Source organism: Nomia melanderi, chromosome 5, assembly GCF_051020985.1.
Source record: "Nomia melanderi isolate GNS246 chromosome 5, iyNomMela1, whole genome shotgun sequence".
Lineage (NCBI taxonomy): Eukaryota > Metazoa > Arthropoda > Insecta > Hymenoptera > Halictidae > Nomia > Nomia melanderi.
The window spans coordinates 6,077,747-6,104,579 of NC_135003.1; the positions used below are offsets into that span (position 1 = coordinate 6,077,747).

Below are 26,833 nucleotides of genomic sequence, written 5' to 3' on the forward strand. Positions count from 1 at the left end.
ACATACCCATTTACCAGGCGTACCAACATTGAGTACTCGTAGACTCCACAAGGAGCATTTCCACTACGTGATAAACGGCAAATATCGCAAAACCAATAACCTCTTTTCACTTTATGTACTGGCGCGGATATAAATACAGATTAAACTCATATGAATATTTTTTAATTAGACTTTCCAACAAAACAAGTTTCCTTCATTGATAACGTTTCTACATTTCATATTAAGTGAAGATTCTATTTTCCGGATAACATCATATTTTTATAGTATAATTTATTAATCTATTTTTGTGTGTGGAATACACACAATAAATCTCATATACAAATCTCTTTATCAGATGAATTAATTTTACTTAAAACTTTGACTTGCGGAAGCATTTGAAAATTAAATATATGGTGGTAAAATATTGGGTAATACATGCACATGTACGACGATCTGTCCGCGCAAAGTTCGGTTTCATACGATTACACGCAAGTGTGCTATTATTTCTGACGTTGACATTATAAAGTGAATAACAAGAAATAAAAAAAGGTACAAAAAAAAGACGAACGTTGCAGAAAAATACGTCTATACCGTAATGTGTTTGTGGATAATAAATTTTAATTGAAGAAACGGTTCTACTTCGTGAGGATGGAATATATGACTAATTTAAAAAGCATTTTATTTGTGATTTGTATACACTTATCGATGCTAAACTGTGCTCATGTAGCAAGGACTTCTTTTAAAGATGTATCTGCGAACAACGGTGACGTTATTCCAAGTATAAGCTGGGTATTCAGTAATTCTGTTGACAATGCCATTAGGGTTAAGAGAGCAAGTGTGCTCAGTTCTTATTTACCTCCTAAATGTCGGCAGAATTTGAGTCAACTATGCAATGAAGTAAATATAAATAATGACGAATTAACGTTGTTAGAATGCATTCAAACTTTCAAGGTATGATATCTAATTTATCACATATATTAAAAATAACATTTTAAATAAAAAATATATTTTAGAATACGCAAAATATAATTGTTAATCATACTTCAATTTACTTACCATTCTATTTACTTTCTAGCCGACTGAAGTATCTAGCATTGATGATGAATGTCGTCAAGCAATTTGGGCATATATCTTAAATATTACTGATAATTTAAACATAGAACGATTAGCTAAGAAAACTTGTGGTAAAGAATTAGATGATCTGAACTGCTCTACATCTGATAACAAGCATGGTGCATACTTATCTTGTTTAATTGATAAAAGAGAAAAAGTGAAGGATCCTAAATGCATCGCATATATTCTACGATTAGAATGGATTGCATTTAGCGATTTCAGGATTATAACTCCATTCTCTTCCGACTGTAAATATGATATTACAAAATTTAATTGCGATAAAGTACAGCCATATCGTGATATATCCCAGGGACAAGTATTAGCTTGTTTACAAGAACATGTTAATGATCTTCAAGTTCAGTGTAAACGACATATACTTCATGTATCTGAAATACAAGCAGAAAATGTAGAGTTAGACCGACAATTATACATGGCTTGTGAGCAGGATCGTATAAAATTGTGCCCAAACATTAGGCCAGGTAGTGGTCAAGTATATAAATGTTTGATGCAACATAAAACAGATAGATCCATGACAGCAACATGTCAAGAACAACTTGCAAGAAGAGGAAAATTAATAGCATCTGATTATCGAATTAGTAAAGGGCTGGTTAAAGCTTGTAAAGAAGATATACGAAGTAATCACTGTAGGAGGTCTTTTGAAGATAAAAATATAAGACTCGCACAAATTCTTCTTTGTTTGGAATCGGCAGCAAAAAATGGTAGCAAAATCGATGGTAATTGCCAGGCTGAAATGTTTGATCATAGAAAATTGTTAATGGAGGATTATAGATTGTCCCCAGAAATAGTCGATGGATGTGCCAATGATATTACAACATTTTGTAACAGTCTTGAAGTTGGTGGTACAACGATTCACTGCTTAATGGAACATACTAGACCCAGAAGAAAGAAGTCGAGGGTATCTACCAAGTGCCAAAGAGCGGTAATAAATTTTTCATATACATGAAATAAAGTACATGTAAATATATAATAATTAACTATATTTTCTATTATCAATAGTTAGAAGATTTAATTAAGGAAACAGATGCTGGAGAAGACTGGAGAATCGATCCTGTTCTACGAGAACAATGTCAACCTGTTGTCAATTCAGCATGCAGAGATGTAAGAATCATGCAATTATTAAGTATTAAAATTATAAATTAAGTTAATACTATTAAATTAATAATGTGTGCAATCTTATTGATATGTAGATACGTGGAGGCGACGCTAGAGTAATATCTTGTCTAATGGAACAACTTGGTACAAATAGAATGACAGAAGCTTGTGAAACTGCTTTAGTTCAAATACAATATTTTGTAGCTCGAGATTTTAAATTAGATCCGCAATTGTACAGAGCATGTAAATTTGATGCAACACGATTATGTCATGCAAGAAATGCATGGGCTAGCGATGGAAGACAAATGGATCCGGAACGAGGACCTCTTGTCTTACCATGTTTATATAGACATGTATACCATCCTCAAAAAAATTTGACGGTAAGTAATACGTCTATTTATAAACTTGAAATGAAATTTAAAGTGTTTATCGTCTTAGTTACGAACAGAGTGTATTGAAGAAATTAGACGTGTGATGAGACAAAGAGCTGTAAATGTCGATTTACAACCTGAAATTGAAGAAGTTTGTCTAAATGAATTAGCATCGTATTGCTATGATAAAACTGCAAAAGGAGAAGAAATATTGTGCCTTCAAGATAATTTAGACAGGTAATAAACCATACCTTAATCATATAATAAGTTAAAATTTGCAATACTTTTTTCTTTGATCTTCAATTTCTTTATTTTATTTGCAGTTTGAACAAAAATTGCAAGTTAGCAGTCGGCAATTTTACAGAAGAACAAGCTGAACGTGTTGAATTGAATCCAATCATTTCTGCAGCTTGTCAACACATTATGGAACGTCATTGCGAGGTATAAATATTATTATACTTTAAATAGTAATATGTATATTTTTTTCTTAGTAATAATCAGATAAAGAATTCATGAAATAGGAAGTATTAAAATATGGCAAAGATGAAGGTGATATGATGGAATGTTTAATAGAACACAAAAATGATTTGGACATACGATCTGATTATAAGTGCAAAGCAGCAGTGGAACATTTCCAATTAATATCGTTAAAAAATTATCACTTTACTTATAAATTTAAAGAAGCTTGCAGACCATCTGTTAAAAGATGGTGTCCAAAGTGAGTAATTATTTATGTAATTTCTTAAATTTATTATGAAAAATTATGTACAAAGAATTTCTATTTTGATTTTCCACTTAGGTCTAAAACTAAAGCGGAAGTAATAGAGTGTTTAAGCACCATAGTACAAGAAGACATAATGAAAGATACACAAAATCACATACCAAAAGAATGCAGGCAACAATTAAGAGCACAACTTTATCAACAAAGAGAAAATATCCATTTCGATCCAATTTTACAAGCACAATGTGTAGATGACATAAAACAATATTGTCTTAATGTTGAAGCAGGCAACTCACAGGTAATGCATTCACGTATTTAATTTATTGAAGCACTCTGTTAAAATTTGAATACTTTAATATCAGAAAAGATTATTATTATTTTAGATTCTCGAATGTTTAGCAGCACATAAATCAAAATTATCCGATGCATGCCACAAGCAATTATTTAAAGTAAGAAAACAGGAATTTCAAGATAGCTCAAGTGACTTTGCTTTATTAAACACTTGCCGTGTTATGGTAAGACAATTCTGTCACGACGTAAGTCGCTCGCAGGCATTGGATTGTTTAAAAAGATATAAAGATGAGCCTACTTTTGATGAAAAATGCAAAAACATTGTTATTCGACGAATGATCGAACAAAACACGGATTATAGATTTAACACTGCGTTACAAGCTGCGTGTTCCTCTGATATCAATAAACACTGCAAAGAGGTAGCTTTTAAATAAAAGCATGGAACATTTGAAAGAAATGTAAATATATCTTATCTGTACAATAAATTTCTCCAGGTTTTGTTGCATGAACCGACTGATAAAGAGCTCGAAGGAAAAGTCATTGGATGTTTAAAAATAAAGTTTCGGGAAGCAAAACTTCAAACAAAATGTGAACATCAGATGACTAACATTCTCAGGGAAGCAGCTTTAAATTATCACTTAAATCCATTACTTGCTACAATGTGTGCACATGAGGTATTATTAACAAAACATATGAACTGATATATTTAAAGTACTTAAATTATAAACACATTTATGTTATCATATCCTTCATTTGGAATAGATTGAAACAATCTGTAGAGCAGATGAAAACGATCCTGGCGCAGTAGAAGAATGTCTAAAAATGGAATTCAATCTTGGTAATAGGGATATGAAGGAAGAATGCCGTCTTGAAATTGCTGACTTGATAGAACAAACAAGAGCAGATATTAATGCAGATCCTTTATTACAAAAAGCGTGTGCTATTGATGTTAGCAAATATTGCAGTGATGTTCCTCAAGGAGGAGGAAGACGTACGTCGAGATATATAAGAATAATAAATAAAACTATTCACAATTTATGAGATAATTAAACATACTGAGAATATTATATATTATATATTACAGATATCATGTGTCTTCAGGATGTATTAGAAGATAATAACAAATATTTACGACCTGACTGTTATAAAATGTTAACCACCAGAATAGAAATGTTTAGAAATGCGGTCAAGGTAGAGTAATAAACTTTATTTATTTTATGTTACTAGTTTATCGAATAATAAAAGAACACAGCCTAACCGAGTTTAAAAGCACATTGACGTAACCGAACATTTTCAATATTAATATTTTAATTTATGATACATATTAATTATTTTTCAGTTAATTGCTCCAAACTCAATACGAGAATTATATTCAACGGTAAATCGGTCTCCTGCAAGACGATACTTCATAATCGTTACGTTAACAGCGATTGGTCTGATTTTCATTACGGGTTTATTTTGCGGAAGAGTAACGAGAAGAACAATGATGATGAAAAACAAATGATAAATTCTAATTAAAAATATTCGTCTTCGAAAGGATTATCGCTTGGTATAGCTAAAAATAAAAGAAAAATGTAAACTAAATATTATGCATATACGAATACGGTTATGTCCACGATTCTTTGATCTGTAATTCATAGTATTATCATAAATGTAAAAAGTGTAAAAGTTGAATGAATGGAGTGTATGATGGAAGGGATTCGCGGTTAAGGTAGATTTGAATAAAAAATATATATTAATAGAGAATATATATACATACAAGAGAGAACATCGTGGATGTGGTAGCTAAGATACAATTAGCTAACCAATGAATTCTTAAGAATGTGGGTTAGAGTTCTACTCGCTTGGACTCTTTATGCCGATCGCAGGAAGCAACGATATTGCCGAAGACAAATTGACGAGCAGTGCGTGAATTAAACGCAACGAGGGGTAACTCTTATAAAGAAATATGCAATGAAAAGAAATGATGGAATTTTATATCAATATTCTATACATTTGTGATACGTAAGAAACAAAAATAAAAAAATTATTACATTTGATTTAAGGTAAAACATTATCTGGGCACAAATTACCTTGGTCTTCCAGTTTAGAACGTTAGAATGCAAACGTGTCAGAAGCTCTTTAGAAATGATTTACAATGAACAACTCATATGCTTACGTAACAAACGCATAATACGAAACATATAATAACGTTAAGCATTTCTTTAAAAAAATTAATTTATCCTCAATTGACGGTAATTGAAGTTACTTGAATTTGTCTTTGAATACACTGCTGTTTATTACCGCATTATAAGTTAAGATACGAAAATAAATACTGTGTTATATAAACTATATTATGAGTAAAATATGGCAGTAAGAATATTCAACTGTAGTGACATGGTTGTTAGTTATATAAATTAATAAATTCCTTTTTACCCTGATTCAAAAAAAAAAAATAAATATAACCCAAGTGTTACAGATATTAATTTCAAAAGAAGTCGAGAATAAAGTTAATTTAATCTTTGAGCAGTGAATGGGAAAATAAATGTAATTTTTTAAAAGTTAAACATTTATCAGGATACATTCCATATAATTGTATTGTTATCAATATATACCTTTTTAATAAACTTTTCTTAATTAAATAAAAATCCGATAATTGCTATTAGTTAACGAATTATAATTAGACCAGCATTTAAACAAAGTTTACAGTCCACGTTACAATAAGATCGTGATGATATAAAAACAAATATAATTTTAATAGAACAACCTAATTTAATTGAAAAACTTATTCAATACCAACCACTGCTAATACACTCGATCTGTACCACAAAAGGAATAGAGCGAAAACTACACGCGTCTCGTTCTGCTTTTATGGTTCTAATTTTTGAGTTTGAACGCTGCGCAACGGCCACAATCACAGTTTGATGTAAGAACGTAAGGGGACGCGAGGATCGCGCGGAGTGCAAGAGCCAGTGGAACACTGTACATCAAAAACCTGTGTAACACAGGTACGCGAACGTTGTTGCGTATGGAATGAAGAAAAATCCAAGCTAGACTAAGTATTACGATAAACGTGTAACGTTCGACGGTCGCGTGTGTCGTGTGTGTGACCATTTAATCATTACGAAACGTTTGTAGAATCATTCTCGTTACTGGTTCTAGTCGCAGTGGATATGCGCATCGCTCTGGTTGAACACAATCGAATCCCATCGTCGAAAGATCGATGCGTGGAACGCGTCAAAGGGCATTATTGTCGATCCCGATGAACAAGTTAGGGAAACAAGACGCGTACGACAAATGTCGAGTCGTAATGTACTGCGCAACGACATAGGTGTGGCGCGCAAAAGAGAGAGCGTGTACTTACGCGCGTACATATCTGTAGTACGTACATGCAAAGTGTTTCCTTCGAATGAAGGCAGCGAGGAATTGGATTAACTTTCCCCGATTACATTTACGCGGAAAGGAAACGAACGATTGTATTGGCACGGTGTCAGGTATACCCTATGACACTGCTGGATCGATCGAGTTACACCTTTTCTAAAATCTAGATAGAGTTTCTCATGCGAGTCTCTTGTGAGGTAAATATCAGTGGTGTCGGATACACCGAGTGGGTACGTTTGCGTGCTCGTGCCCGCGCCTATGCGTCTCCGTTCGCCGAGTCGTGGTGATCTTCGCAGTGGTGACGGCGGTAGTAGCAGCGGTGGCGGCATTGGAGAAAATCGTGGAGGTGGTAGTGGCGGCGGTGGTGGTGGTGGTGGCGGCGGCGGCGGCGGCGGCGGCGGTGGCGGTGGTGGCGGTGGTGGCTGTGGCGGCAGCGGTTGTGGCTGCGACAACGTTGGAGGGAGAGATTTTACACGGCGTGACTGAGTGAGTAGGTGCGTGTGCGTGCTACCGCGCGTATACGCTCTCTCATTCTCGGTACCGTGCGCGCGTGTGTGTTGTGTTAGTGTATATGTATATGTGTATGTGTATTCTGGCGCGCGCGCATTAACGGAATTCACGATCAGACACGCAGGGACTCTCAACAAATGTTTAAATGGACGCATCGTCCATTATCACCCAAGTGTCGCGGGATGACGAGCTAGGCCAGTTTAATAATGAGAAAGGTAGGTGCCTTCCACGAATACAACTTGCTGCTTTACATTTTTTTTCCCTTACGTTTTTCTTCCAGATGCTGGATGGAATCTACACCTGTTACGGGACTGCACCACACTCCTCACCTTACCTCACCTAACTTCACCTCTCCCGACCCCCTCTCTCCTTTTCACCAATGCTTCGTTTCCGACGTCTCTTTTCCTCTCGCCCTCGTTTTTGCCTGGCCTCGCCTCGTTTTGACTCGCCTCCTCGTCAAATCGTGTCTATCCCCCTTCCCTCTTTTCTTTCACCTAAGTTTCGTGTGTAACTTATTTCATCTTGGTTGTACCATACTCCGCTGATGTTTCAATTCACTTACTTCCTTCTTAACATTCAAATGTCGGTTAATATCCTTGAACGTCCGAAACAATATAACAAAATAAAGAGATGGATATTTCCTTCTAGCTTTTTGGAACTGTCAATCAGTTTCAATGAATATTTCAATGGAATTACATTTCTGGAATGTGCTCTTGATTATGGATCGTAACGAATAATATTTCAGATGCAACTTCTATTTGTTTCAAATTTAAAAGGATTCATTTTTAATCGTATTGTGTAATTTTGTGCAGTATTTATACATCTCTTTATAAGAATTATTAAATTTTATTTGCACAATATTTTTTAAATATACTTTTATACATATACATATATATATTCCTATATATATATTTGTATATACATGTTTTATATTTATATACACAGATATACATATATTTTTGGAATGACATATGTTTTTTCTCCATATAGCCCAGTTACCGCAAGAGAATGAAGTGGCCAGCAATGGTCCAGCCAGTGGCAAAAAGCCAAGAGGGCGTGGACTTCTGCGATCTCTACTTTGTTGCCTTGGTAGAGGACGTGGAAGTAGTTCAAAAAGTTCAAAACCAAGTCCTGTACAATGGGAGGATAATGGTTACTTACCACCACAAAGGACTGGATCCCAACGGTTTCTTCTCCCACCTGTCAGACATCAGGATATGCACAAGAAGTGCATGGTGATTGATTTGGATGAAACGCTAGTGCATAGTTCTTTCAAACCGATCAACAATGCCGATTTTGTTGTTCCTGTAGAAATTGATGGGACAGTGCATCAAGTATATGTTTTAAAGAGGCCTTATGTGGATGAATTCTTACAGAGAATGGGCGAACTATACGAGTGTGTATTGTTCACAGCAAGTTTAGCTAAGGTATACCTTATAAATAATATGGTTATCAATTGTATTATATGTACAAAAAAAACATTGAAACAAAAATATAAATACTTGCAGTACGCTGACCCAGTAGCAGATCTACTTGACAGGTGGGGAGTGTTCAGAGCAAGACTGTTTAGAGAATCTTGTGTTTTTCACAGAGGAAATTATGTTAAAGATTTAAATAAATTAGGACGGGATTTACAACACATTATTATTGTTGATAATAGCCCTGCCAGTTACATTTTCCATCCAGACAATGCGGTAAGTCTTATAAACTATTAAATGTAAGTGAAAAAGAATAAATATATAAATTTCACAGCAATATCTTGTTATAGGTACCAGTGGCATCATGGTTTGATGATATGACGGATTCAGAACTGTTAGATTTAATTCCATTTTTTGAAAAACTCAGTAATGTGGAAAACATTTATACGGTCTTGTGCAATAGCAATCATCCTTATAATCAAATACCTGTTGTACAGAATAGTCCAAGCCCAGGATCAGGTTCGCTTGGTGCTTCCTAGCCCCACCTAAATTCTGGCCAATCAGCCAGTATTATTGTCGCTCAATGCACTCTAAGGAGAATTTTGACTGGGATAATCCACATTACTTTCTTGTTATGTGGTAGTGGTCGATCAGGTATGGCCACTAATATCGGATATAGAGCATGAACATACCTATCAAACAGTTGTTCAATATGGAAGTGGAAATTCTGAGTCCTTCAGTGAACCGTTTATTTCAATGCAACATGAACTGTAGCTGCTTTATTGTTGATTAAAATTCTCTTTCCCGATAAACAGCAATACACTATGTTGTTAACTGTTCACAGTATGATGAATGTAATGTACCAAGTATACTGATTTAATCAGCAACATCACAGGTACTTGAAAAAAGTTCAGAAAATAGCTCAATTGGTAATAATGAATATCTCTTCCAATTATCACAAAACGGAGTAGACTTTGAATATAATTTATTGGTTTCATAAATGGATTAATGTGCGTGTTTCCATGTTTGGTGTACTTGAAACAAAAGAAGCAGATAACAAGGGTAACAGTGACTGTGACAAGTGACATACATTTTATATTGGGTAAGTGCATAAATTTGTGCTTGCTTAATCTTAATTCATGCAGAATACCTCAAGCAATATTCATATGAAAAGAAATTATGTATAAGAAATCAGGGCATAGCGTTAAGTGATGCGAACGAAAGGAAATGCTGGATTTGAGTCGTTTGATGGGCCATTCTACTTCTTTACCTTATTGTATTCTAATTATGTGCTACATCTTTGCGTTACTTTTATTGATATTACATATAAAATTTTAATGAGTTCTTTGAATATTATTAAGTAACACAAGAATTCATTTTTATATCAATTTTATGAGGCTGATAATTCCAAATGGTAACAGAAATTAGTGCATTTTTAAATTCTTTTGTTGATTACAATCAAGGTTTGGTAAAAAATTAACTAAAAAAATCTAGCTGATTTTACTAAATTAGATATCCTTTCTATGAATATACAAAGAATACTTAAGTAATTAATGATCTAAAATAATAATGCATGTACGAGAAAGATTGTTATTTTTTCAATTTTTTATCATTTTTTTTTTCTATTGAGATGAAATTATCAGTAACTAGGACTTGAAATATTGAATCTGATAATACTGCTAAATGTTAAATGTTAGTAAACAGTTTAAGTGAATAATATGAAATGAATGATACTGTATTTCGATTTTTTGGAGGTATTTTTAACTTTATTCCAAAGAAAATTATGAAAACAATGCAGTGGGAATTGTGTAAGATAAAATGAATTTATACATGTTTAAAAATTGAGTCAATGCATATCATACTCTCCCTCCAGGCAATTGTATGAATAATAAAAGATTATGTTACTTCAGTAATTATTATAGTATCATTAATGGATTAGAATTACATAGATGTAATCCTTCGAGTATAAATAAGCGAACATATATCTTTATAGATATACATATGTTTACTAACATGTAGTTAACAACTTTATATTTTTAATTTGTACATTATACTTCTATATTTGATCGAAATGTCATTATTTACACTTAATTCATTTCTGTATTGTTGCTAACATAATTATTGTCTTTATTAAGAATAACATAGTAAATTAAATTTTATTGTACTAATGTTATTAACAGTTTTAGTTTCAAATAATATATACACTTGAGAATATTATATCTATTAATATAAAGTGATGTAAGGAAAAAGGAAGTTAGTAAAAAAGATCATAATGATGTATAGATCAGACTGTTAAAGAGATCAAGTTTCATAATGTCTGCAAGGAATTCCTTGTTCATATAACTGACTTGCACCTATTACCGTTGATTCGATTATAACATTAACGTATTTTCGTTATATTTTTTACATAATGTTACATTAAAATCGATAAATTAGATTACAGCGTTCCGTTTCGATATTTCCATATGTATTTTTTTAATTTGAAATATTGAGAATTAAGTTGATCAAATACGAATTAATGGAAACAGAATAATTTTCAAAGGCATTGATCTATATTTATTTTTTATTTAAAAAGGAGCGTATATATAAATATTCTACAAATTTTTTAAACGATTTTAATAAACCATTTCGCTGCTTTATAATTTTGTAATAGCAAGACATAACTTTCTTTTTAACTGTAGTTTATTATTAAATACAAGTCCTTTTTGCTACTTAGGTATGTATATTTTTTTTGCTATTTATTATTGAAAGAGATAAGTAACCTTTCAAAAAATTTTTGTGTATTTTGAAAATGAAAAGAAGCTAGGATACACAGAAATTAAAAGATTACATAACAATAAGTCTTACATATATTACATAATATTAAATGGCTTCCAACTTCATGTTCTCTCAAAATATTTTACTGAATATTACCATGATTGTCTTTTAAATGGGTCAATATCGGTGCTACTTTTATAAAAGCAGCCATGCAAAGAATATATTATGAATTAAAGATATATAAATCAACTGTTTTATTAAATAATATAACTGAAAATTAATATTGAAATATAATTGAATTGATTTTTATAGTGTTGATATTTAATGCTGGACTATGTTTAACATAAATGATTTTACTAAAAACAAAGAAAGAAAACATTGAAAAGATCCAAGCTGATTGAAGAACTGTATATAAAGATTGTTGAATTTACATTTAGGAACATAACAATTTATAATTTAGTATTGCATTTGCTGTGTCAATGTCATTCTATTTATGTTTAAGTGTGCATGTTTAAAGAATAACAACGCATTATGGAACATTTGTACTTAGTAAACGTACCTCGCTACTATGTTTAATGGAATTCGAGGACCTATAGAATATTTGATTTTATTACCTTATTTGTGGCAATATTTTACCTTGAACTTTGTCTTCAGGTATAATTGTAAGAAGTTCAACAAGTTTGCCAAAAATATCAAATGTTATGTCGGATGATTGTTAACTTCAATGAAAAATGTAAAAAAAAAAAAAGAAAAGACTGTAGTCATTTTCACTATAATAATGCCCATCGAAACGACTCTTTAACTACGGTGCACCTTCTCCGGAAATACGTACAATAAGACGGAGATATTCAAAAGAAGCAAGTTTTATATTCCAAAACTCTCTCTACAAGTTAATATTGGTTAGGTATTTATTCGCGGCGTCTTTATATAACTCCGGTTTGCAACGTCTGAGAAGTAATCATAAATCTAAGGTTACAATGCGACATGTACAGTTATGTGGCGAAGTCCCGAGACCATCTCTCTTTCTCAAATATTTTGTAATTTTACCTTTCTCTCCTTTTATCGCAGAAACAATTTATCATTGATAATATGCACGATAACAAATCGATTATATGAAAGGTACCGCTAATGTCTGCTTTTTGCAGTCGAAAGATGGGGGGATGAGGCAAAACAATGTTAATATTGCATCCGATAAAATTACTTTATGGATACAACATTATTTATCGTATCGCGCGTCGATCGTGTCGTGCTTCCGTGATTAATTAACATTAACAATCCAGTGTATCGCTTTTATCGAATACAGGCTGTTGGATGCTTTACGAAAGTGTTCAATGGTATTCGTTATACATTTATATGTATATATACATATTATATATAATGTATATGTATATATATATATTATATATAATAATTATATATATAAATATATATATAAATAGGTAGGTAGATAGGTACGTAGGTAGGTAGGTAGATAGGTAGGTAGATTTGTGTGTATATATATACACACATGCGTTTCTTTTGTCGTGTTTTAATTTTTCAAGCATTTTGTTTTGTTTTCATTATTTTTAATTATTATTATAATATATTATACTTATTATTATTAATATTATTATTAATATTATGATGGAGTTACAACATGATCGTAGGCCCGCTGTAGGATTTGAAAAACACTTGGCTGTAACGAGGGTAGATTATTGTAAATGTGCGTCGAGAAAATTGTTAGCGTATACTAAATGATCGCAGTACGTAATTTTATATTATAATTGTTACGTAGGCGAGTGGTTTTCAATCGACGTGCAGCATTTTGTATATACATTCACGCGTTGAAATCTCTGAATCGTGGCTGTTCGCGACCGAAACTCAACGCGGTCTGTGTTACTCAAAACTTTTAAAGTATGGTAGCGTTCCAAAAGCTGTTGAAGAACTGAAATTGAATATTTTGTTACACAAAATGTATTTTATTATATTTTGTACCTCTAAATTCTTTACAGTTTCACGTTTCATTTTAACATTGGTCGATCGATAAGATTATCTAGCTAATTATAGGGTGACATATAGAGGGTGTTTAATGATTATTTGATGAAACTGTATTATAATGGTACACGCATATTATAAACAGAAACGTGAAAAAAAATGTCACGTACATGTTTTTGAGAAATTGAAATAACTTCAGGATGGAGAAATTAGGCCCTGTCAAAAATCAGATTGATTTGATTTTTAAATTAATTATGTAACAGTAACCTATTCATAATTCTGTGCAGGTTTGATTTCTTCATTTTTTAACTTCTTGTATTTATTAGTTGTATCAATACGTAATCTACTACTTTTCAACAGAAAAATCAAGATATGCTTTTACAGCAATTAAGAATATTAATACTTTCTCACGATAAAAGTAAACTGTTTTGTTTAAACAGCAATATATTTCGTTTCACATGCGTTGCCATTTAATTAAGGGAAAAAAGAGACTACTTACTGGTGTACCTAAACATATATATAACATTTTATTTTTTTTCTGGTTATAAATACATAGTAGCTGGAACACCTTGTATACCGTAGGTCATCGATGACCCACGCGGTATGGAACGTGCTATCATATACACGAATAATGTGATTCATATGTAACAAGTATGAAAGTGTTATTATTCTTATCAGACGAAAGAGATATGAATAGAATATATTCGATTAAATTACTCGTACACGATTCAATGTATTCGCATTGCGCTATTGATTAATTATGATATTGTTTAAGGTAGAACGTTTTACTTTTCTTGTTTTTTCACATGTGATTCGCGCGTTAATAATTTTAATAGATTGTAATTTATAATATTTTTATTACGAACATCTCGGTAGAATGAAAGATTATTTATAAATGATACTGTCTCTGGCGAAAAGTATTTAATTCGACAGATTAACGTGACCACTGCCGCAACAATATTTATATAAACGTCTGTACAAAATGAAAATTATTGTTTTATGTTTCTCATAGCAACAACGTAGCATAACTAACGACATTCAGCCGGGCTGTTAATCAAGAAATACAAATTTTTACCTTTTTTTTAATAAACTGATAATAATAGAAGTTGCATAGTTTCTCCAATTAACGTTCAATTTACCACATCCTGCAATACATAAATAAGCAAAGATAATTTCTTTTATTAATATTTTACGCATGTCATTCGGTATTTACGAAAATTTTTTTTTTTTTTTAAAGACTTTTCACCAGAGATATTTCAATAGAAAATGCAAAAGCAATAAGAAGTGGTCGTTTATTTTCGCTGTCGTGTTTCTCTTGCCTTGTAATTCTATTAATTTCAAATGATCATTGTTACCAGCTAGAATCAGTTCGAATCGGAGCCTGTTTGGTGATAACGACCGTGCTGGAACAGCAATAAACTAACGAGGGACCGCTAACACTTTTCTCAGCGCAGAATCGTTATTTCGGACGCAGCTTTGTTGTACATTACACGGTGTATAACGAACCGATCGAGTAAGTGAAGGAGGAAAAGCATACGTTTCTCGAGAGAGAGAGAAAGAGTGAGAGAGAGTGAGAAAGAGAACGAGAGAAGCCGAGAAAAAAAATAAGAGAATGTATGCATGTACGTGTGTATGTGAGGTGATATGAGAGTGTCGTGAGTGTAGCATTTTAAAAGAAGAAAAAACAAAAAAAACGAGTAAACAAAAAGATATATATATATACGTGTATATATATATATATATATATATATGTGAGAAATTAGCGTGGTGTACAAGCCGTTCGCCGAGCGACGGCTGTAGATTTGAAACCGAGACTTTTTATATGCAACCAGTTTGATATAAGAGAGAAACAAAAAACGAAACGGGATTATACAGGAAACTTGAATCGCCAGTTTGTGCCTCTGTTGCACTGTCTGAGCGATTAAATTATTGTATTATTAATTATACATTGTACAAAAAATTTGTCACAAAAAGAAAAGAGAAGAATGAAGAGGGATTATTATATGACTTATAAATGCTTAAGCATGCTTTGCAATCATACATAGATGGTATAGAAATGAGTTTCGAGGTGCGCTGCTTATCACAGAACGAACTGAATTTTATGTGAATTTATATCATACGAATACCATCTAAAATTCAGAATAGCAAAATTCATTTAATTTAGAATTGGATAGGATTCTTAACGTTCGATTATAATTACCGTAAATTCATCAAGATCTATTTATATAAATATCCGCAGATTAATGGTAAAGTATCCTTTTCATTAATAATATCAAAAGGTAAAAGGATCTTAAAGTATGTTTTGTAACTTTATAATACATTGAAATTGCACAGAATCGTGGGAAATGTAATTAAACTATGTAAGGGATGAGACAAAATGAAAAGAAACATTATTAAATACTTTAGGGAAAAACTGAGAATATGTAAGTAAAATGCAATCTGCGAAAACTTTGTAAAAAAAATGAATTTCTATCAAACTAAATTTATAAGATCAGAAGTAGTCTTAGCACTATTACTAAATTTACAGTTGTAGAAAAAAATTGAAGCGATGTAAATAGCATACAGATAGAAAAGAAGTGGTTCGTGAAAATATTAGGTTTTATCCAAATTGTAGTGGTAGATTAATAGAAGTATTTGTGCATGGAAAAATCTGATGAAAATAGTCATTCAACCACAAAACAATGTAGTGTCATTACTATTACTGATTTTGTATTAAAGCCTGAGTGTTTTTTTCTAGCTTTTGCTTAAAGTTCACAAGCACGAGACACGTTTTATTAAGTATGATTGAAAAGCATGCTGGACCATCTTCGGACCACTTTATGGTTCAAATTTAAAGCGTGTGGAATAGTTAAAAAGTGCGAGGAGAGTAACTGACACATAAACGTGGAGGAAATGTGAGTAATAAATTGAACATGAGAGGTGCGAGTATGCATGTAAAAATGAAAAGAAAACATAATTAACGATATTGCCTTGATTTGTAAATAAAACTTAATTACTTCCACTAATGAGAATCTTCTCTGCGAATACCGAACGAGCCGTATTCGGCCCACGTGGGCTCAGCCTCCACGATTTCGTATCTTTTTTACTAAAGTTGCGGCTGATTTTTTAACAGCAAAATATTTTGTACAGTAACGAGAACGTAAAATAATAATATTAAATAATGATAAAAAAAACGGCGGAGGTGAGCCCTGTTGTGCGTCAACCAGAAGAATCAGCTATAAAATATGTAACATTTCCCGCCCCTTCAACATGTCCAGTTTGCTCTGTGATTCTGTGTTTAATAAAAAAAAAAGTAAAAAAAAATATATATAAATATATTATGTATATGTATGTACGTGTGTGTGTGTGTGTGTGCGCGTGTGTGTGTGTGTGTGCGTGCGTGCGTGCGTGCCTGCGTGTATGTATGTGTACATATACAGGTTTGATAAGTGAGTTTTTGGTAGTTCTTGCATGAACCCAATTTGCAAGCATTTCCTAAGTTGCTGAATAGTATAACAGAACGATGAAAGATGGAATTGAATGATTTTCGTGCTCGTTACCTTTGGAAATATATCTTGGGTTCTTTATGGCTCCAAAGGCAGACAAGGTGTTTCACTCGAATAAAAGATGGTAATTAAAGATAATGCAGAAAAGTTGATTCGCGATATCTCTTCCTTTCAGCAATTATCTGTTACGTCATACTACGATTTAAATTCTTCTGATTTAGTAACCGATAGGATGTTTTTTTTATCTTTCACTCGTAGATCGGAAAGTTTTGTCTACGTACAAATTTTATCTATTTCTGCCACAACAGAAAATAAGTTTTGCATAAACCATTTTACTGCAACTTTGGAAGTACAAGCACATCCACTTTTATCAAAACAGATATATACATTCTTATATGTTTATGATTGACAGATATATGATCCTTATCACATTTTTTTATGTTTTATTTAAACACATTCGTAGATATCAACAAACGGATATAATAATTAAAAATGTTATTTTTGAGTTATGAAATACATTTCAACAAGAAACTGTTCAAATAAGTCAAAATGTTTACGTGTACCCAGGCTTAAAATAAGAAAAAAAAATTTTTATTTATAAAACTACATATGAATCTAGTGAAAGATATAGTTTATTTTATTCATTAAAATCAATTATATATAACACCAAATACAATTATACAATTACGGACAATACAATATATGAAACATTTTATATGAAAAATTGCATAACTTTAGTCATACTATACATCATAACTTCAACACTGTACACTTAAAATATTGGACATTATCAATTTTTATTTTTATTTTTATTTTTGCTAAAATATTAAAATAAATAAAATAATCGAAATGACTATCTCAATTTATTTGCAGTATATGATAAATTCACGATTTAAAATAAATTATTCTGTTTACAACTACTGTTCCCATAATCAGAACAAACGTAATAGCCATTTAAGGTTATTGGACGACTTCTCCCACTATGCACAAGAAGACAAGTCATTATGCCGTAAACATGAAATTTCATCAATGCAATACATTTGCATAATAAATCAGAATGTACAATTATCAATAACATAGTATCGTTTCTAAATATTTAACTAATATACGTTAACTTTTACATCAGTAAATTGTAATAGATATTTATGATTGTATAAATATACTACATAACAAATTAAAATATTAAGGGAAGGTACCTAGTCGTGGAACTAAAGTTGATTTCAATTACTAATAAGAAATTTAAACTGATCAAAAAAGGAAATGTTGTAAGATAGCAACTTTTTATAGTACTATGTGATATTTAATGACTTTCTAAGGATAAAGTTAATTTTTACTGTATTGGAAGGGTTTAAACATGGTAAATTGTAAGCGACGCGTAAAACTGTTTCGGAACGAAAATGAATCTTAGGCTGATAAATGTTTTCTATACAATATACACACGCCTCTATTCTGATCCAATTGACACCACGGTATTTAGGTCGACCTGCTCGATTGCACGTGATTAATCTCGATATTGGATTTCCGTAGGCACCGCAACGTAAAGGGAAATGTCATGATTGACGTTCCGTGTGCTATTAATTTCTGACCAACCATTTCTTCATGGACAGAAAAAAATTCATCGCAAAGAGCAAAATAAAAATGCAATAAACGTTCATATTGTTTTCATTTAATTGAACTGAATAATTCAGTAACGTTAAAAAGAAAATATTTGATAAATGCAATAAAGTTTTTATATAAGTAGCATTTAAATCTTATTTAGCATTTACGAAATTTTAATTATCTGGAAACTTTCATCATGGACCAGATAATTGAAGTCGTACTTTCCTTATTTGTTATCAAATTAAAAGATTATATAAATGTTCATAATGAATTTATTCTTATTTCAAATGGTTTTCTCAATCGTTATTTGAACGTTTGACAATTGGCAGTAACAAAGAAATTTTTTATATTATACATAATATCTTATATTATTTATCGTATATAAAAATACATTATATTTTTCGTTACATTAAACATAAGTGCTGTAGAGTGTAGTACTATAATGAAAAAGTGAGAACAATTAATATTATGAATTTAAAAAATTTATTATATGTTCAGTTATTTTACATTTAAAAATTTTTTTAATTTAACTTACTCCCCTCACGCCAGTAACTCAGAAACAGTGTTCGCCCATTACCTTTACGCAAGGAGCTACCCGAGGCTGTGAGCAATTCTATGGAGTGTTCAATATAAACAAGTAAGTAGGTATCAAGAGGGTAAATTTTCGTGTGAAAGTATCACTAAAATGCCTACGGGCATTTAATTATCGTTCATTGTTTAAAGGAAGTCCCCTGAAAGGAATGCGGGTTTCATTGGTCAGCTTTCATCTTTTCTCATCGCATTTTCAATACTAATTTGCTATTGGTCAATATGTTACATTTAACCAATCAGAACTATAAACAAAATCCCTAACGAGAGACCCCTCTTGCCCCTGTGCCGCCTTTTGGCTCATTTCGTAAACAACGTTCTATATATGAGTAGTTCTATTTAGTGTTCAATCAAACAGGTAAAAGTAGGTATGAAGAGGATAACTTCTCGTGAGGGGAGTGTCACTAGAGTCGGATATCGATTTAGATATTCTTGTAATAAACTACCGACAGCTACCCGGCGGTATTCATAATACCATAAACAAGGTTGATTTTCATTATTAAAGTGAACCGATCCTATTAAAAAATTATGTAAATATATTTTTGAAAATTCTTACACAGCCGATCAAAGAATAATAGTACATTCTCAAAATCAAATAAAATAAATGTAAATTTGAATGAAGTTTACAAGTTTGTAGAAATTATTACAATTACAGTACACTTATTGTATTACATTAGACAATATTCACTTTGTAACTTTATGTATGATACAAAATTCGTATGTTAACTATTAACAGCGATAAAAAGTAAATAAAAAATAATTAAAAATTAAAGAAAATAATTTTCTATTAATTTTGAATAAAATCCCTAGCATGGCAGCGTTTTAACATTGGGTTTCTATTGTTGGTCATATTGATTGTCTTAATATCCTGCATTGCAGGTTCCATACTGTGTAGGGGCCTGTGTTCAGAAAATTCTGTCAAAAAAATGTCAGCAATGGTAAGTTTGAACGTAAAAGTGGCTATTAATCTCATTTTATCATTTGTTGCTAATATATGAAACAATAAATACAAGTAGAGTTCAATTCAGAAAACATTTATTCGCAAGTAATTTGTAACCACCCCCTCCTTACCTTCAGTCTCATCAATACTTTTGACTATGGATATTACATGCTTTCAATGAAAGTCATACAACACTTAAACGGTAAAATTGCATTTTTTCAGAGAATGAAAGCAGTGAGATGTCCCACTGATGAACTCAGTATTACTAACTGTGCTATAATTAATCCAGATGACTATCCAGATGATGTCAGGTACAGATAAGTCATCTTCTGATTAATTCATTGATTTAGCATCTATAATAGGATCTCAAGATTAAGAGGTCTATGTATGTCATATAGATTTTGTGGAAGCTTTTAAGTGGATTGAAACATTGCTGATTTATTATTTTCTTGATAATGTTTAATACATAATTATATATGTATATATGATGTTATGCTGTACATCATTGTTTTATATTTAAATTATTATAAATATAAAAAAAGTCTAACTATAACTATTTTACTGTTTACTATTATTATGGATTAAATATTTTGAAAATACCATAGCTTTTATAATTACATTTTTTAGACATATCGAAGTTACTACTGCACCGAATCATCATTTTGTATTTACCGTAAAAAGACATCATGAGGTACCCAGAGGAACAGTTGGTTTTAGTTTACCTCAAAGAAAATGGGCTACTCTTTCCCTCAATCAGGAAATTGAAGTGCGACCTTATCATTTCAATCCTACTTCGAGCACAGAATGTCTTTGCACTATTGTATTGGAAGCTGATTTCATGCAAAAGAAATCGTGTGTACACGCTAATATCTATTCATATGTACATCTATGTGGCATGTTAAAAACATATCAATTTATTTTAGAACAACACTGGAACCCTATAACACAGATGAAATGGCCAGAGATTTCCTATTACAGTTTTCGGGACAGGCATTCACTGTAGGTCAGCAGGTGGTGTTTCAGTTTAAAGACAAGAAAATCCTTGGTCTTGTAGTTAAAAGTTTGGAAGCTGCTGACCTTTCCGCTATAAGTTCTGGGCAAAACACTGTGCCTAAAAAGACTCAAATGGGACGTTGCCTAGGTGATACTGTAATACAATTTGAGAAAGCAGAAAATTCGAGCTTAAACCTTGTTGGTAAAGCAAAAGGGAAAGTTGTTCGTCAATCGATTATCAATCCAGATTGGGACTTCCAAAAGATGGGAATTGGTGGCCTAGATAAAGAATTCAGTGCAATTTTCCGAAGGGCGTTCGCATCACGTGTTTTTCCACCAGAAATTGTCACTCAGTTAGGTTGTAAACATGTTAAAGGAATTTTGCTTTATGGTCCGCCAGGTACAGGTAAGACGTTAATGGCGCGACAGATAGGGACTATGTTAAATGCCAGAGAACCTAAAATCGTCAATGGCCCTCAAATACTGGATAAATATGTAGGAGAAAGCGAAGCTAATATTAGAAGATTGTTTGCCGATGCTGAAGATGAAGAGAAGAGGGTATAAAGATATTTTCATGTTTCAAAGTAGTATACTTAACTACCTACTTTACTATTACCGTCGTTATAATAAAAAATAAAATATAATTTTCAGCTTGGGCCGAACAGTGGATTACATATAATTATTTTCGACGAGATAGATGCTATTTGTAAGTCAAGAGGCAGTGTTGCTGGAAATACAGGGGTACATGATACTGTTGTGAATCAGTTACTTGCGAAGATCGATGGTGTAGAGCAATTAAATAATATTCTTGTTATTGGTATGACCAACAGAAGAGATATGATCGACGAAGCTTTGTTACGACCCGGTAGATTAGAAGTACGTGTCACTATAATATAGCTAATTATAAGTACTTTTCAAAACAAACAATATATTACATTTATATTAAATGTATTTATATTAAATATCCAAGGTACAAATGGAAATTAGTTTGCCAGATGAACATGGACGATTCCAAATCCTTAACATTCATACATCTAGAATGAGAGACTACAAGAAGATAGCATCTGACGTTGATTTGAAGGAATTAGCTACGCTGACTAAAAACTTCAGTGGTGCAGAATTGGAAGGTTTAGTCAGAGCTGCGCAGAGTACAGCTATGAACAGATTGATCAAGGCTTCTAGCAAGGTAGAAGTGGATCCAGCAGCAATGGAAAAACTTATGGTTTCTAGAACTGATTTTCTTCATGCTTTGGATAATGACGTTAAACCTGTAAGCTATTGAAAAAGAAAAAGCAGTATCAAAAAAATGGAGTAATTATAAAGTCAATAATTATATGTATTTTGTACTCCAGGCATTCGGTACCAGTGCAGAAGCACTGGATCATCTTCTTATACGTGGAATTATTAACTGGGGTAAACCAGTGGCAGAAATTTTGTCCGATGGAAATCTCTACATCCAAGAAGCTCGAGCCACCGAAGGCTCTGGTCTTGTATCAGTTCTCTTGGAAGGTCCGCCTAATAGCGGAAAAACCGCTCTTGCAGCACAAATTGCGAAAAATTCCGATTTTCCGTTTGTCAAAGTATGTACACCAGAAGACATGGTTGGTTTCACCGAATCTGCAAAATGTCTTTCAATTCGAAAGGTAATGGTATTGCTTTAACGAAACAAGTTAAATTGCAGAAATAACGAAAAGAATCGACAGTTTACTTTATCTTTATCATTATAGATATTCGACGATGCGTATCGTTCGCAGCTTAGTTGCATTTTAGTCGATAATATCGAACGCTTACTGGATTATGGACCCATTGGACCACGATATTCCAACCTGACTTTACAGGCTCTTTTAGTTTTATTGAAAAAACAGCCACCACGTGGTCGCAAATTATTAATTCTATGTACGACAAGTCGCAGGTAAAATAAATAATTAAAGTTAGATAATTTACCTAAATAAAGATTTCAAATTTTTTATTTAAGTTCTGAATAATTTTTAACAATTTTGTCGTAATAATTAACGTAATGTTTGATGATTAATGTACTTACAGACAAGTATTGGATGATATGGAGATGTTGTCAGCTTTTAGTACAACTCTGCATGTTCCGAACTTGTCGACTCCCGATCATCTTTTGAGTGTTCTGGAAGAAGTGGATCTTTTCAGTAAAGAGGAAATAGTATCTTTGCACGCTAAACTTCAAGGAAAACGGTATATTTTCATTTATATATTACAAAATATTTTGCATAAACCTTTGCGTATTTTAAACTTAAACTTTGTGCTTTCTGTTATAGGGTATTTATTGGTATAAAGAAGTTGCTGTGTTTAATAGATATGGCGCGTCAAGTAGAAGCAAATTATAGGGTTCCCAAGTTCCTCTCAAAATTAGAAGAGGAGGGTGGACTAGAGTAATGAGTATTTATTTTAAAAGAATGTAATTATTTATGTAGAGATGAATTAGATGTTCTGATGACCGGAAACCAATACACATTAAGCAATCGACCGATTTGCATTTAAATGCACGTTAAAAACATAAATGAGTTTAAAAGAACCAGATAAAGTTATTGTTACAAGCTATATACGTGTTATAGGGAAAAATAAGAGAAGCATTTAAATTATTTACTACTTATTAACTGTTTGCATTTTTTATTATTTCTTCCAAGTTATCTTAGTACATCATCGATAAAATCAAGAAGTACAGTATTTATAATTCTTTTAATTTTCCGGTATTTCGTTGTAAATTTTGGATTAAAAATCATATTACAGTAACCCTTCAAAAGGTTCGTTTATGATCAGTGAACGATTTTTTTCGTCGTCACATCAAAACAGCTACATATTTGAAACATGACGTAATCTAAATAACATTTAGTTACATTAATGGTAATATGTATTTTTTTATATAAAAGTTCTCGCGTTATGAGATATAATTTAATTTAAAATTGTTATATTGTTTTCGTCACTTTTTAATTAGGCATATCATATCAGTTTCATAATATATACTGAGACTTTAATAAGGCATTAATAGATGTCATGCAGGTATATTATGTAACATCATTTTGACATTCTGTATTGAATTTATTGAAATTTTATGAGGGTCAAATATTCTAATCTTCTGAAGCGTTACTGTGCATAGGTAGCCTGAAATTTTCAATGAAATTTAACAATTTCAAGAAAATTGTATGACAGATGTACAGTTAAAATGTAAAAAAGAGAAAGTATAATAATCGAAAGGTAGAATTTTTTTCAATGAAAATAACCTTTTGCCATAAAATATAGATTACAAATTGTTGTTGTGTTGTGAAATCTTTAAAAGATTTATTGTATTCAATTCAATGGCAATATGTATATGTAAAATACTAATCATGCATTTTTGTCGTATAAATATTAAATTTGCTTCTGTAAGTTGCAGGGAACATGCTTCCTTTAATTTATTACTTTATTTTACAGGGTGATAGATCTGTTCCATTACTAATAAAGATAGCCTTTGTAATAATTGCTACAATTATTTATTTATCAGAAGAATTTAGATTATTATACACATTGTAAACATGTATTTTTATGCATCCATTTGTATGTAATGTACATCTATATAACTATTTGCTGTGTGATTATTGTTATCTCAGAAGTTTATTGTAATTCTTATTGTAAATGTATGTATGTGTTTGATTGACTGGTGTTAGTTACATAGTCAATATCTCTTAGAAGTATCTTTGATGAGAATTATTATCAAATCATTCCAAATGTATGGTACATATTTATTTTATCGTTAAAGAAATATAATCTTCGCATCCGATATTATCTGAATGTGACACATAATATTTGAAGATGAATTAACAATTTAATTTTTAGTTAATTAATATATTAGTAATGTTAAATTGTAGATTTATGTCAGTATATTTATATACTGTTTAAGAATTATTTAAAAATTGTTCGATTTGTTATATGTATATAATTCCAAATTGCTTATGAGGGAAGTTGTGTATCATACGAGACTTCCTGTTTTGCTTGATAAATAATGTAATATGGATCGTATATCTGTACTTACGAATAGTATCTGTGTATGAACATGATGCAATAATAAACTTACATCTTGCAAATGTGTTGTATGTCTTATTGAAAAAATTGAATCATTATATAATGCTATTTTCGTTTTAAACACATCTCGTGTTCCTCAAGTTGAAGTTAATAACAATTTAGATTGCAAGTTCAGTCTTTGAAAAAGTTATAAACAGGGATTATTGAAAACAGGGTTTCTTTGAAATTATTATTCTGTATTATTTTTGTTTTCATATTTTTTAAGTGAATATGGCAGTATTACACGTCTAACTTACAATTCACACCTATTTACACTTTTATAAGCCTTAAAACAATTTCGGTATACGTAATGTAGATAATTTTATGCGTAAACTATATAATTCCGAATACCACACTTTGAATGCATCTATTCTAAGAAAAAACATAAACGAAACGAGAAAAACATTTACATGTAATACAGATCGTAATCTACAAATAGATATTCTACAGTAAACCTTTTTACAAACGGTAATAGTTCTATACAATAATGTACATTTTCTTTATACAGTTAGTTCTTTTCGATTTATAGTGCCTTGCGATAATATTTATCAAGTTTGCAGATATTTTAAATAATATTTGTTTATTATGTGCGTTTACAATTTTTTTATTTACTAGTAGTAACAATTTAATAAATATATATAATTGATTGAAATTATTATAATTAATTGAAATTATGGCTGCAATAAACAATTAGTTAACAGAAATGACATAGCTTTTAATTTAATGAATTTATAATATAATTGGAGGAACAGTGAAATCTGAACAAATCTTGTAATGATTAAATAAACTCGAGAGATTAATCTATTAGAATTACTTGTATGATGGCATTTACATAATTTGACAATTTTAATAACGAAGAAATAAATTTGAACGTACTAAACGTATACACACGCACGCGTGATGATTATAGATATATGTATATACATATATATGAAAAGATACGAGGAACGTAATATACTACGAATATATATAAAAATAATGCGCATATATTTTTCGTGTATAAGTGTTCTTTTTTTTAAATTTATTATTTGTTTCGTTAATGTTATCTTGTAGATCTTCTAAATTCGAAAAATACGATAAGTAAAAAAATTAACAGAGCAGTATACAAATTTTGTTATCACGTATCATCAATTTAGATGTTTCACTTCATCATAAAATTATTATCATACATTTTTTTTTATTTAACGTTCCATATGACACTGCGCTGTAACGTTTGCGATTAACAGTAAAAAGATTTTATAAAAGAAAAACAAGGTTTAGATTATCACATAAATTTGATATAAACATCTATTTCCTATTATGTATGTTCTTTATCTTTGTGTAACCGAACATAACTCTGTAATTTTCCCTCTTCACTTGTAATTTATGCAAAGATAAAGATGATATATGTATAGTATGTACAATCAGAAAATGTATGACTATTCCTCGTGTGCTTTGAGTACTTGGCAGTATTTAGGCACCTTACTTCCTCCAAGGAAAGAACAATTTATATTTCATACACACACTGTATAGCTCGAATTTCGTGTGATACGTAATCTTATAACATTTCATTAAGA

The 26,833-nt window shown here is 31.3% G+C and overlaps 5 protein-coding genes across 6 annotated transcripts in view; 3 read left to right on the plus strand and 2 right to left on the minus strand.

Annotated features, from left to right (window-relative positions):
• LOC116430920 (uncharacterized) overlaps positions 1-113 on the minus strand; it is a 71,077-nt gene extending 70,964 nt beyond the window's left edge. The window contains exon 1 of the mRNA XM_031985637.2: positions 7-113. The gene's annotated coding sequence lies outside the window, so the exon portion shown is untranslated. The remainder of the gene's footprint in view (positions 1-6) is intronic.
• LOC143174541 (uncharacterized) lies at positions 104-7,480 on the minus strand. Its single transcript, XM_076367838.1, has 3 exons — positions 7,460-7,480; positions 6,368-7,391; positions 104-1,478 (listed from the first exon to the last, which is right to left on the minus strand). The coding sequence occupies exons 1-2, from the start codon at positions 7,478-7,480 to the stop codon at positions 6,999-7,001; spliced, it is 414 nt and encodes a 137-aa protein (XP_076223953.1). The 3' UTR covers positions 104-1,478; positions 6,368-6,998.
• Glg1 (Golgi apparatus protein 1) lies at positions 628-6,136 on the plus strand. The gene is made up of 13 exons (XM_031985632.2): positions 628-930; positions 1,055-2,032; positions 2,110-2,211; positions 2,301-2,585; positions 2,644-2,813; positions 2,900-3,017; positions 3,098-3,294; positions 3,376-3,595; positions 3,681-4,007; positions 4,083-4,262; positions 4,351-4,579; positions 4,673-4,779; positions 4,928-6,136. Exons 1-13 carry the CDS (start codon positions 628-630, stop codon positions 5,090-5,092), a joined length of 3,381 nt encoding a protein of 1,126 aa, XP_031841492.1. The 3' UTR covers positions 5,093-6,136.
• hzg (CTD small phosphatase herzog) lies at positions 7,358-17,242 on the plus strand. Of its 2 annotated transcripts, XR_004235826.2 has the most exons (5): positions 7,358-7,673; positions 8,449-8,885; positions 8,967-9,152; positions 9,227-9,978; positions 14,966-17,242. XR_004235826.2 is itself a non-coding variant. In XM_031985683.2 (4 exons), exons 1-4 carry the CDS (start codon positions 7,604-7,606, stop codon positions 9,413-9,415), a joined length of 882 nt encoding a protein of 293 aa, XP_031841543.1. In that variant the 5' UTR covers positions 7,358-7,603; the 3' UTR covers positions 9,416-12,386. The 2 variants fall into 2 exon arrangements, 1 of the variants encoding a protein (XP_031841543.1); XM_031985683.2 differs by lacking the exon at positions 14,966-17,242 and having other exon boundaries at positions 9,227-12,386.
• A 2,875-nt stretch (positions 17,243-20,117) lies between these two features.
• LOC116430928 (vesicle-fusing ATPase 1) lies at positions 20,118-25,294 on the plus strand. The gene is made up of 10 exons (XM_031985661.2): positions 20,118-20,217; positions 20,442-20,530; positions 20,847-21,071; positions 21,143-21,770; positions 21,864-22,088; positions 22,183-22,482; positions 22,565-22,855; positions 22,940-23,124; positions 23,256-23,414; positions 23,498-25,294. The coding sequence occupies exons 1-10, from the start codon at positions 20,206-20,208 to the stop codon at positions 23,613-23,615; spliced, it is 2,232 nt and encodes a 743-aa protein (XP_031841521.1). The 5' UTR covers positions 20,118-20,205; the 3' UTR covers positions 23,616-25,294.
• Positions 25,295-26,833: the final 1,539 nt, after the last annotated feature.

Coding starts and splice junctions, on each gene's coding strand:
- LOC116430928 (XM_031985661.2), top strand. Junction 22,483..22,564: donor TGGATAATGACGTTAAACCT/GTAAGCTATTGA, acceptor TTTGTACTCCAG/GCATTCGGTACCAGTGCAGA. Junction 22,856..22,939: donor AATGTCTTTCAATTCGAAAG/GTAATGGTATTG, acceptor TTATCATTATAG/ATATTCGACGATGCGTATCG.
- hzg (XM_031985683.2), top strand. CDS start 7,604: ATGGACGCATCGTCCATTATCACCCAAGTGTCGCGGGATGACGAGCTA. Junction 8,886..8,966: donor TCACAGCAAGTTTAGCTAAG/GTATACCTTATA, acceptor AAATACTTGCAG/TACGCTGACCCAGTAGCAGA. Junction 9,153..9,226: donor TTTTCCATCCAGACAATGCG/GTAAGTCTTATA, acceptor ATCTTGTTATAG/GTACCAGTGGCATCATGGTT.
- Glg1 (XM_031985632.2), top strand. CDS start 628: ATGGAATATATGACTAATTTAAAAAGCATTTTATTTGTGATTTGTATA. Junction 2,586..2,643: donor ATCCTCAAAAAAATTTGACG/GTAAGTAATACG, acceptor TTATCGTCTTAG/TTACGAACAGAGTGTATTGA. Junction 3,596..3,680: donor TTGAAGCAGGCAACTCACAG/GTAATGCATTCA, acceptor TTATTATTTTAG/ATTCTCGAATGTTTAGCAGC.
- LOC143174541 (XM_076367838.1), bottom strand. CDS start 7,480: ATGAGAGAGCGTATACGCGCG. Junction 7,392..7,459: donor TGAGAGAGCGTATACGCGCG/GTAGCACGCACA, acceptor ACGTTGTCGCAG/CCACAACCGCTGCCGCCACA.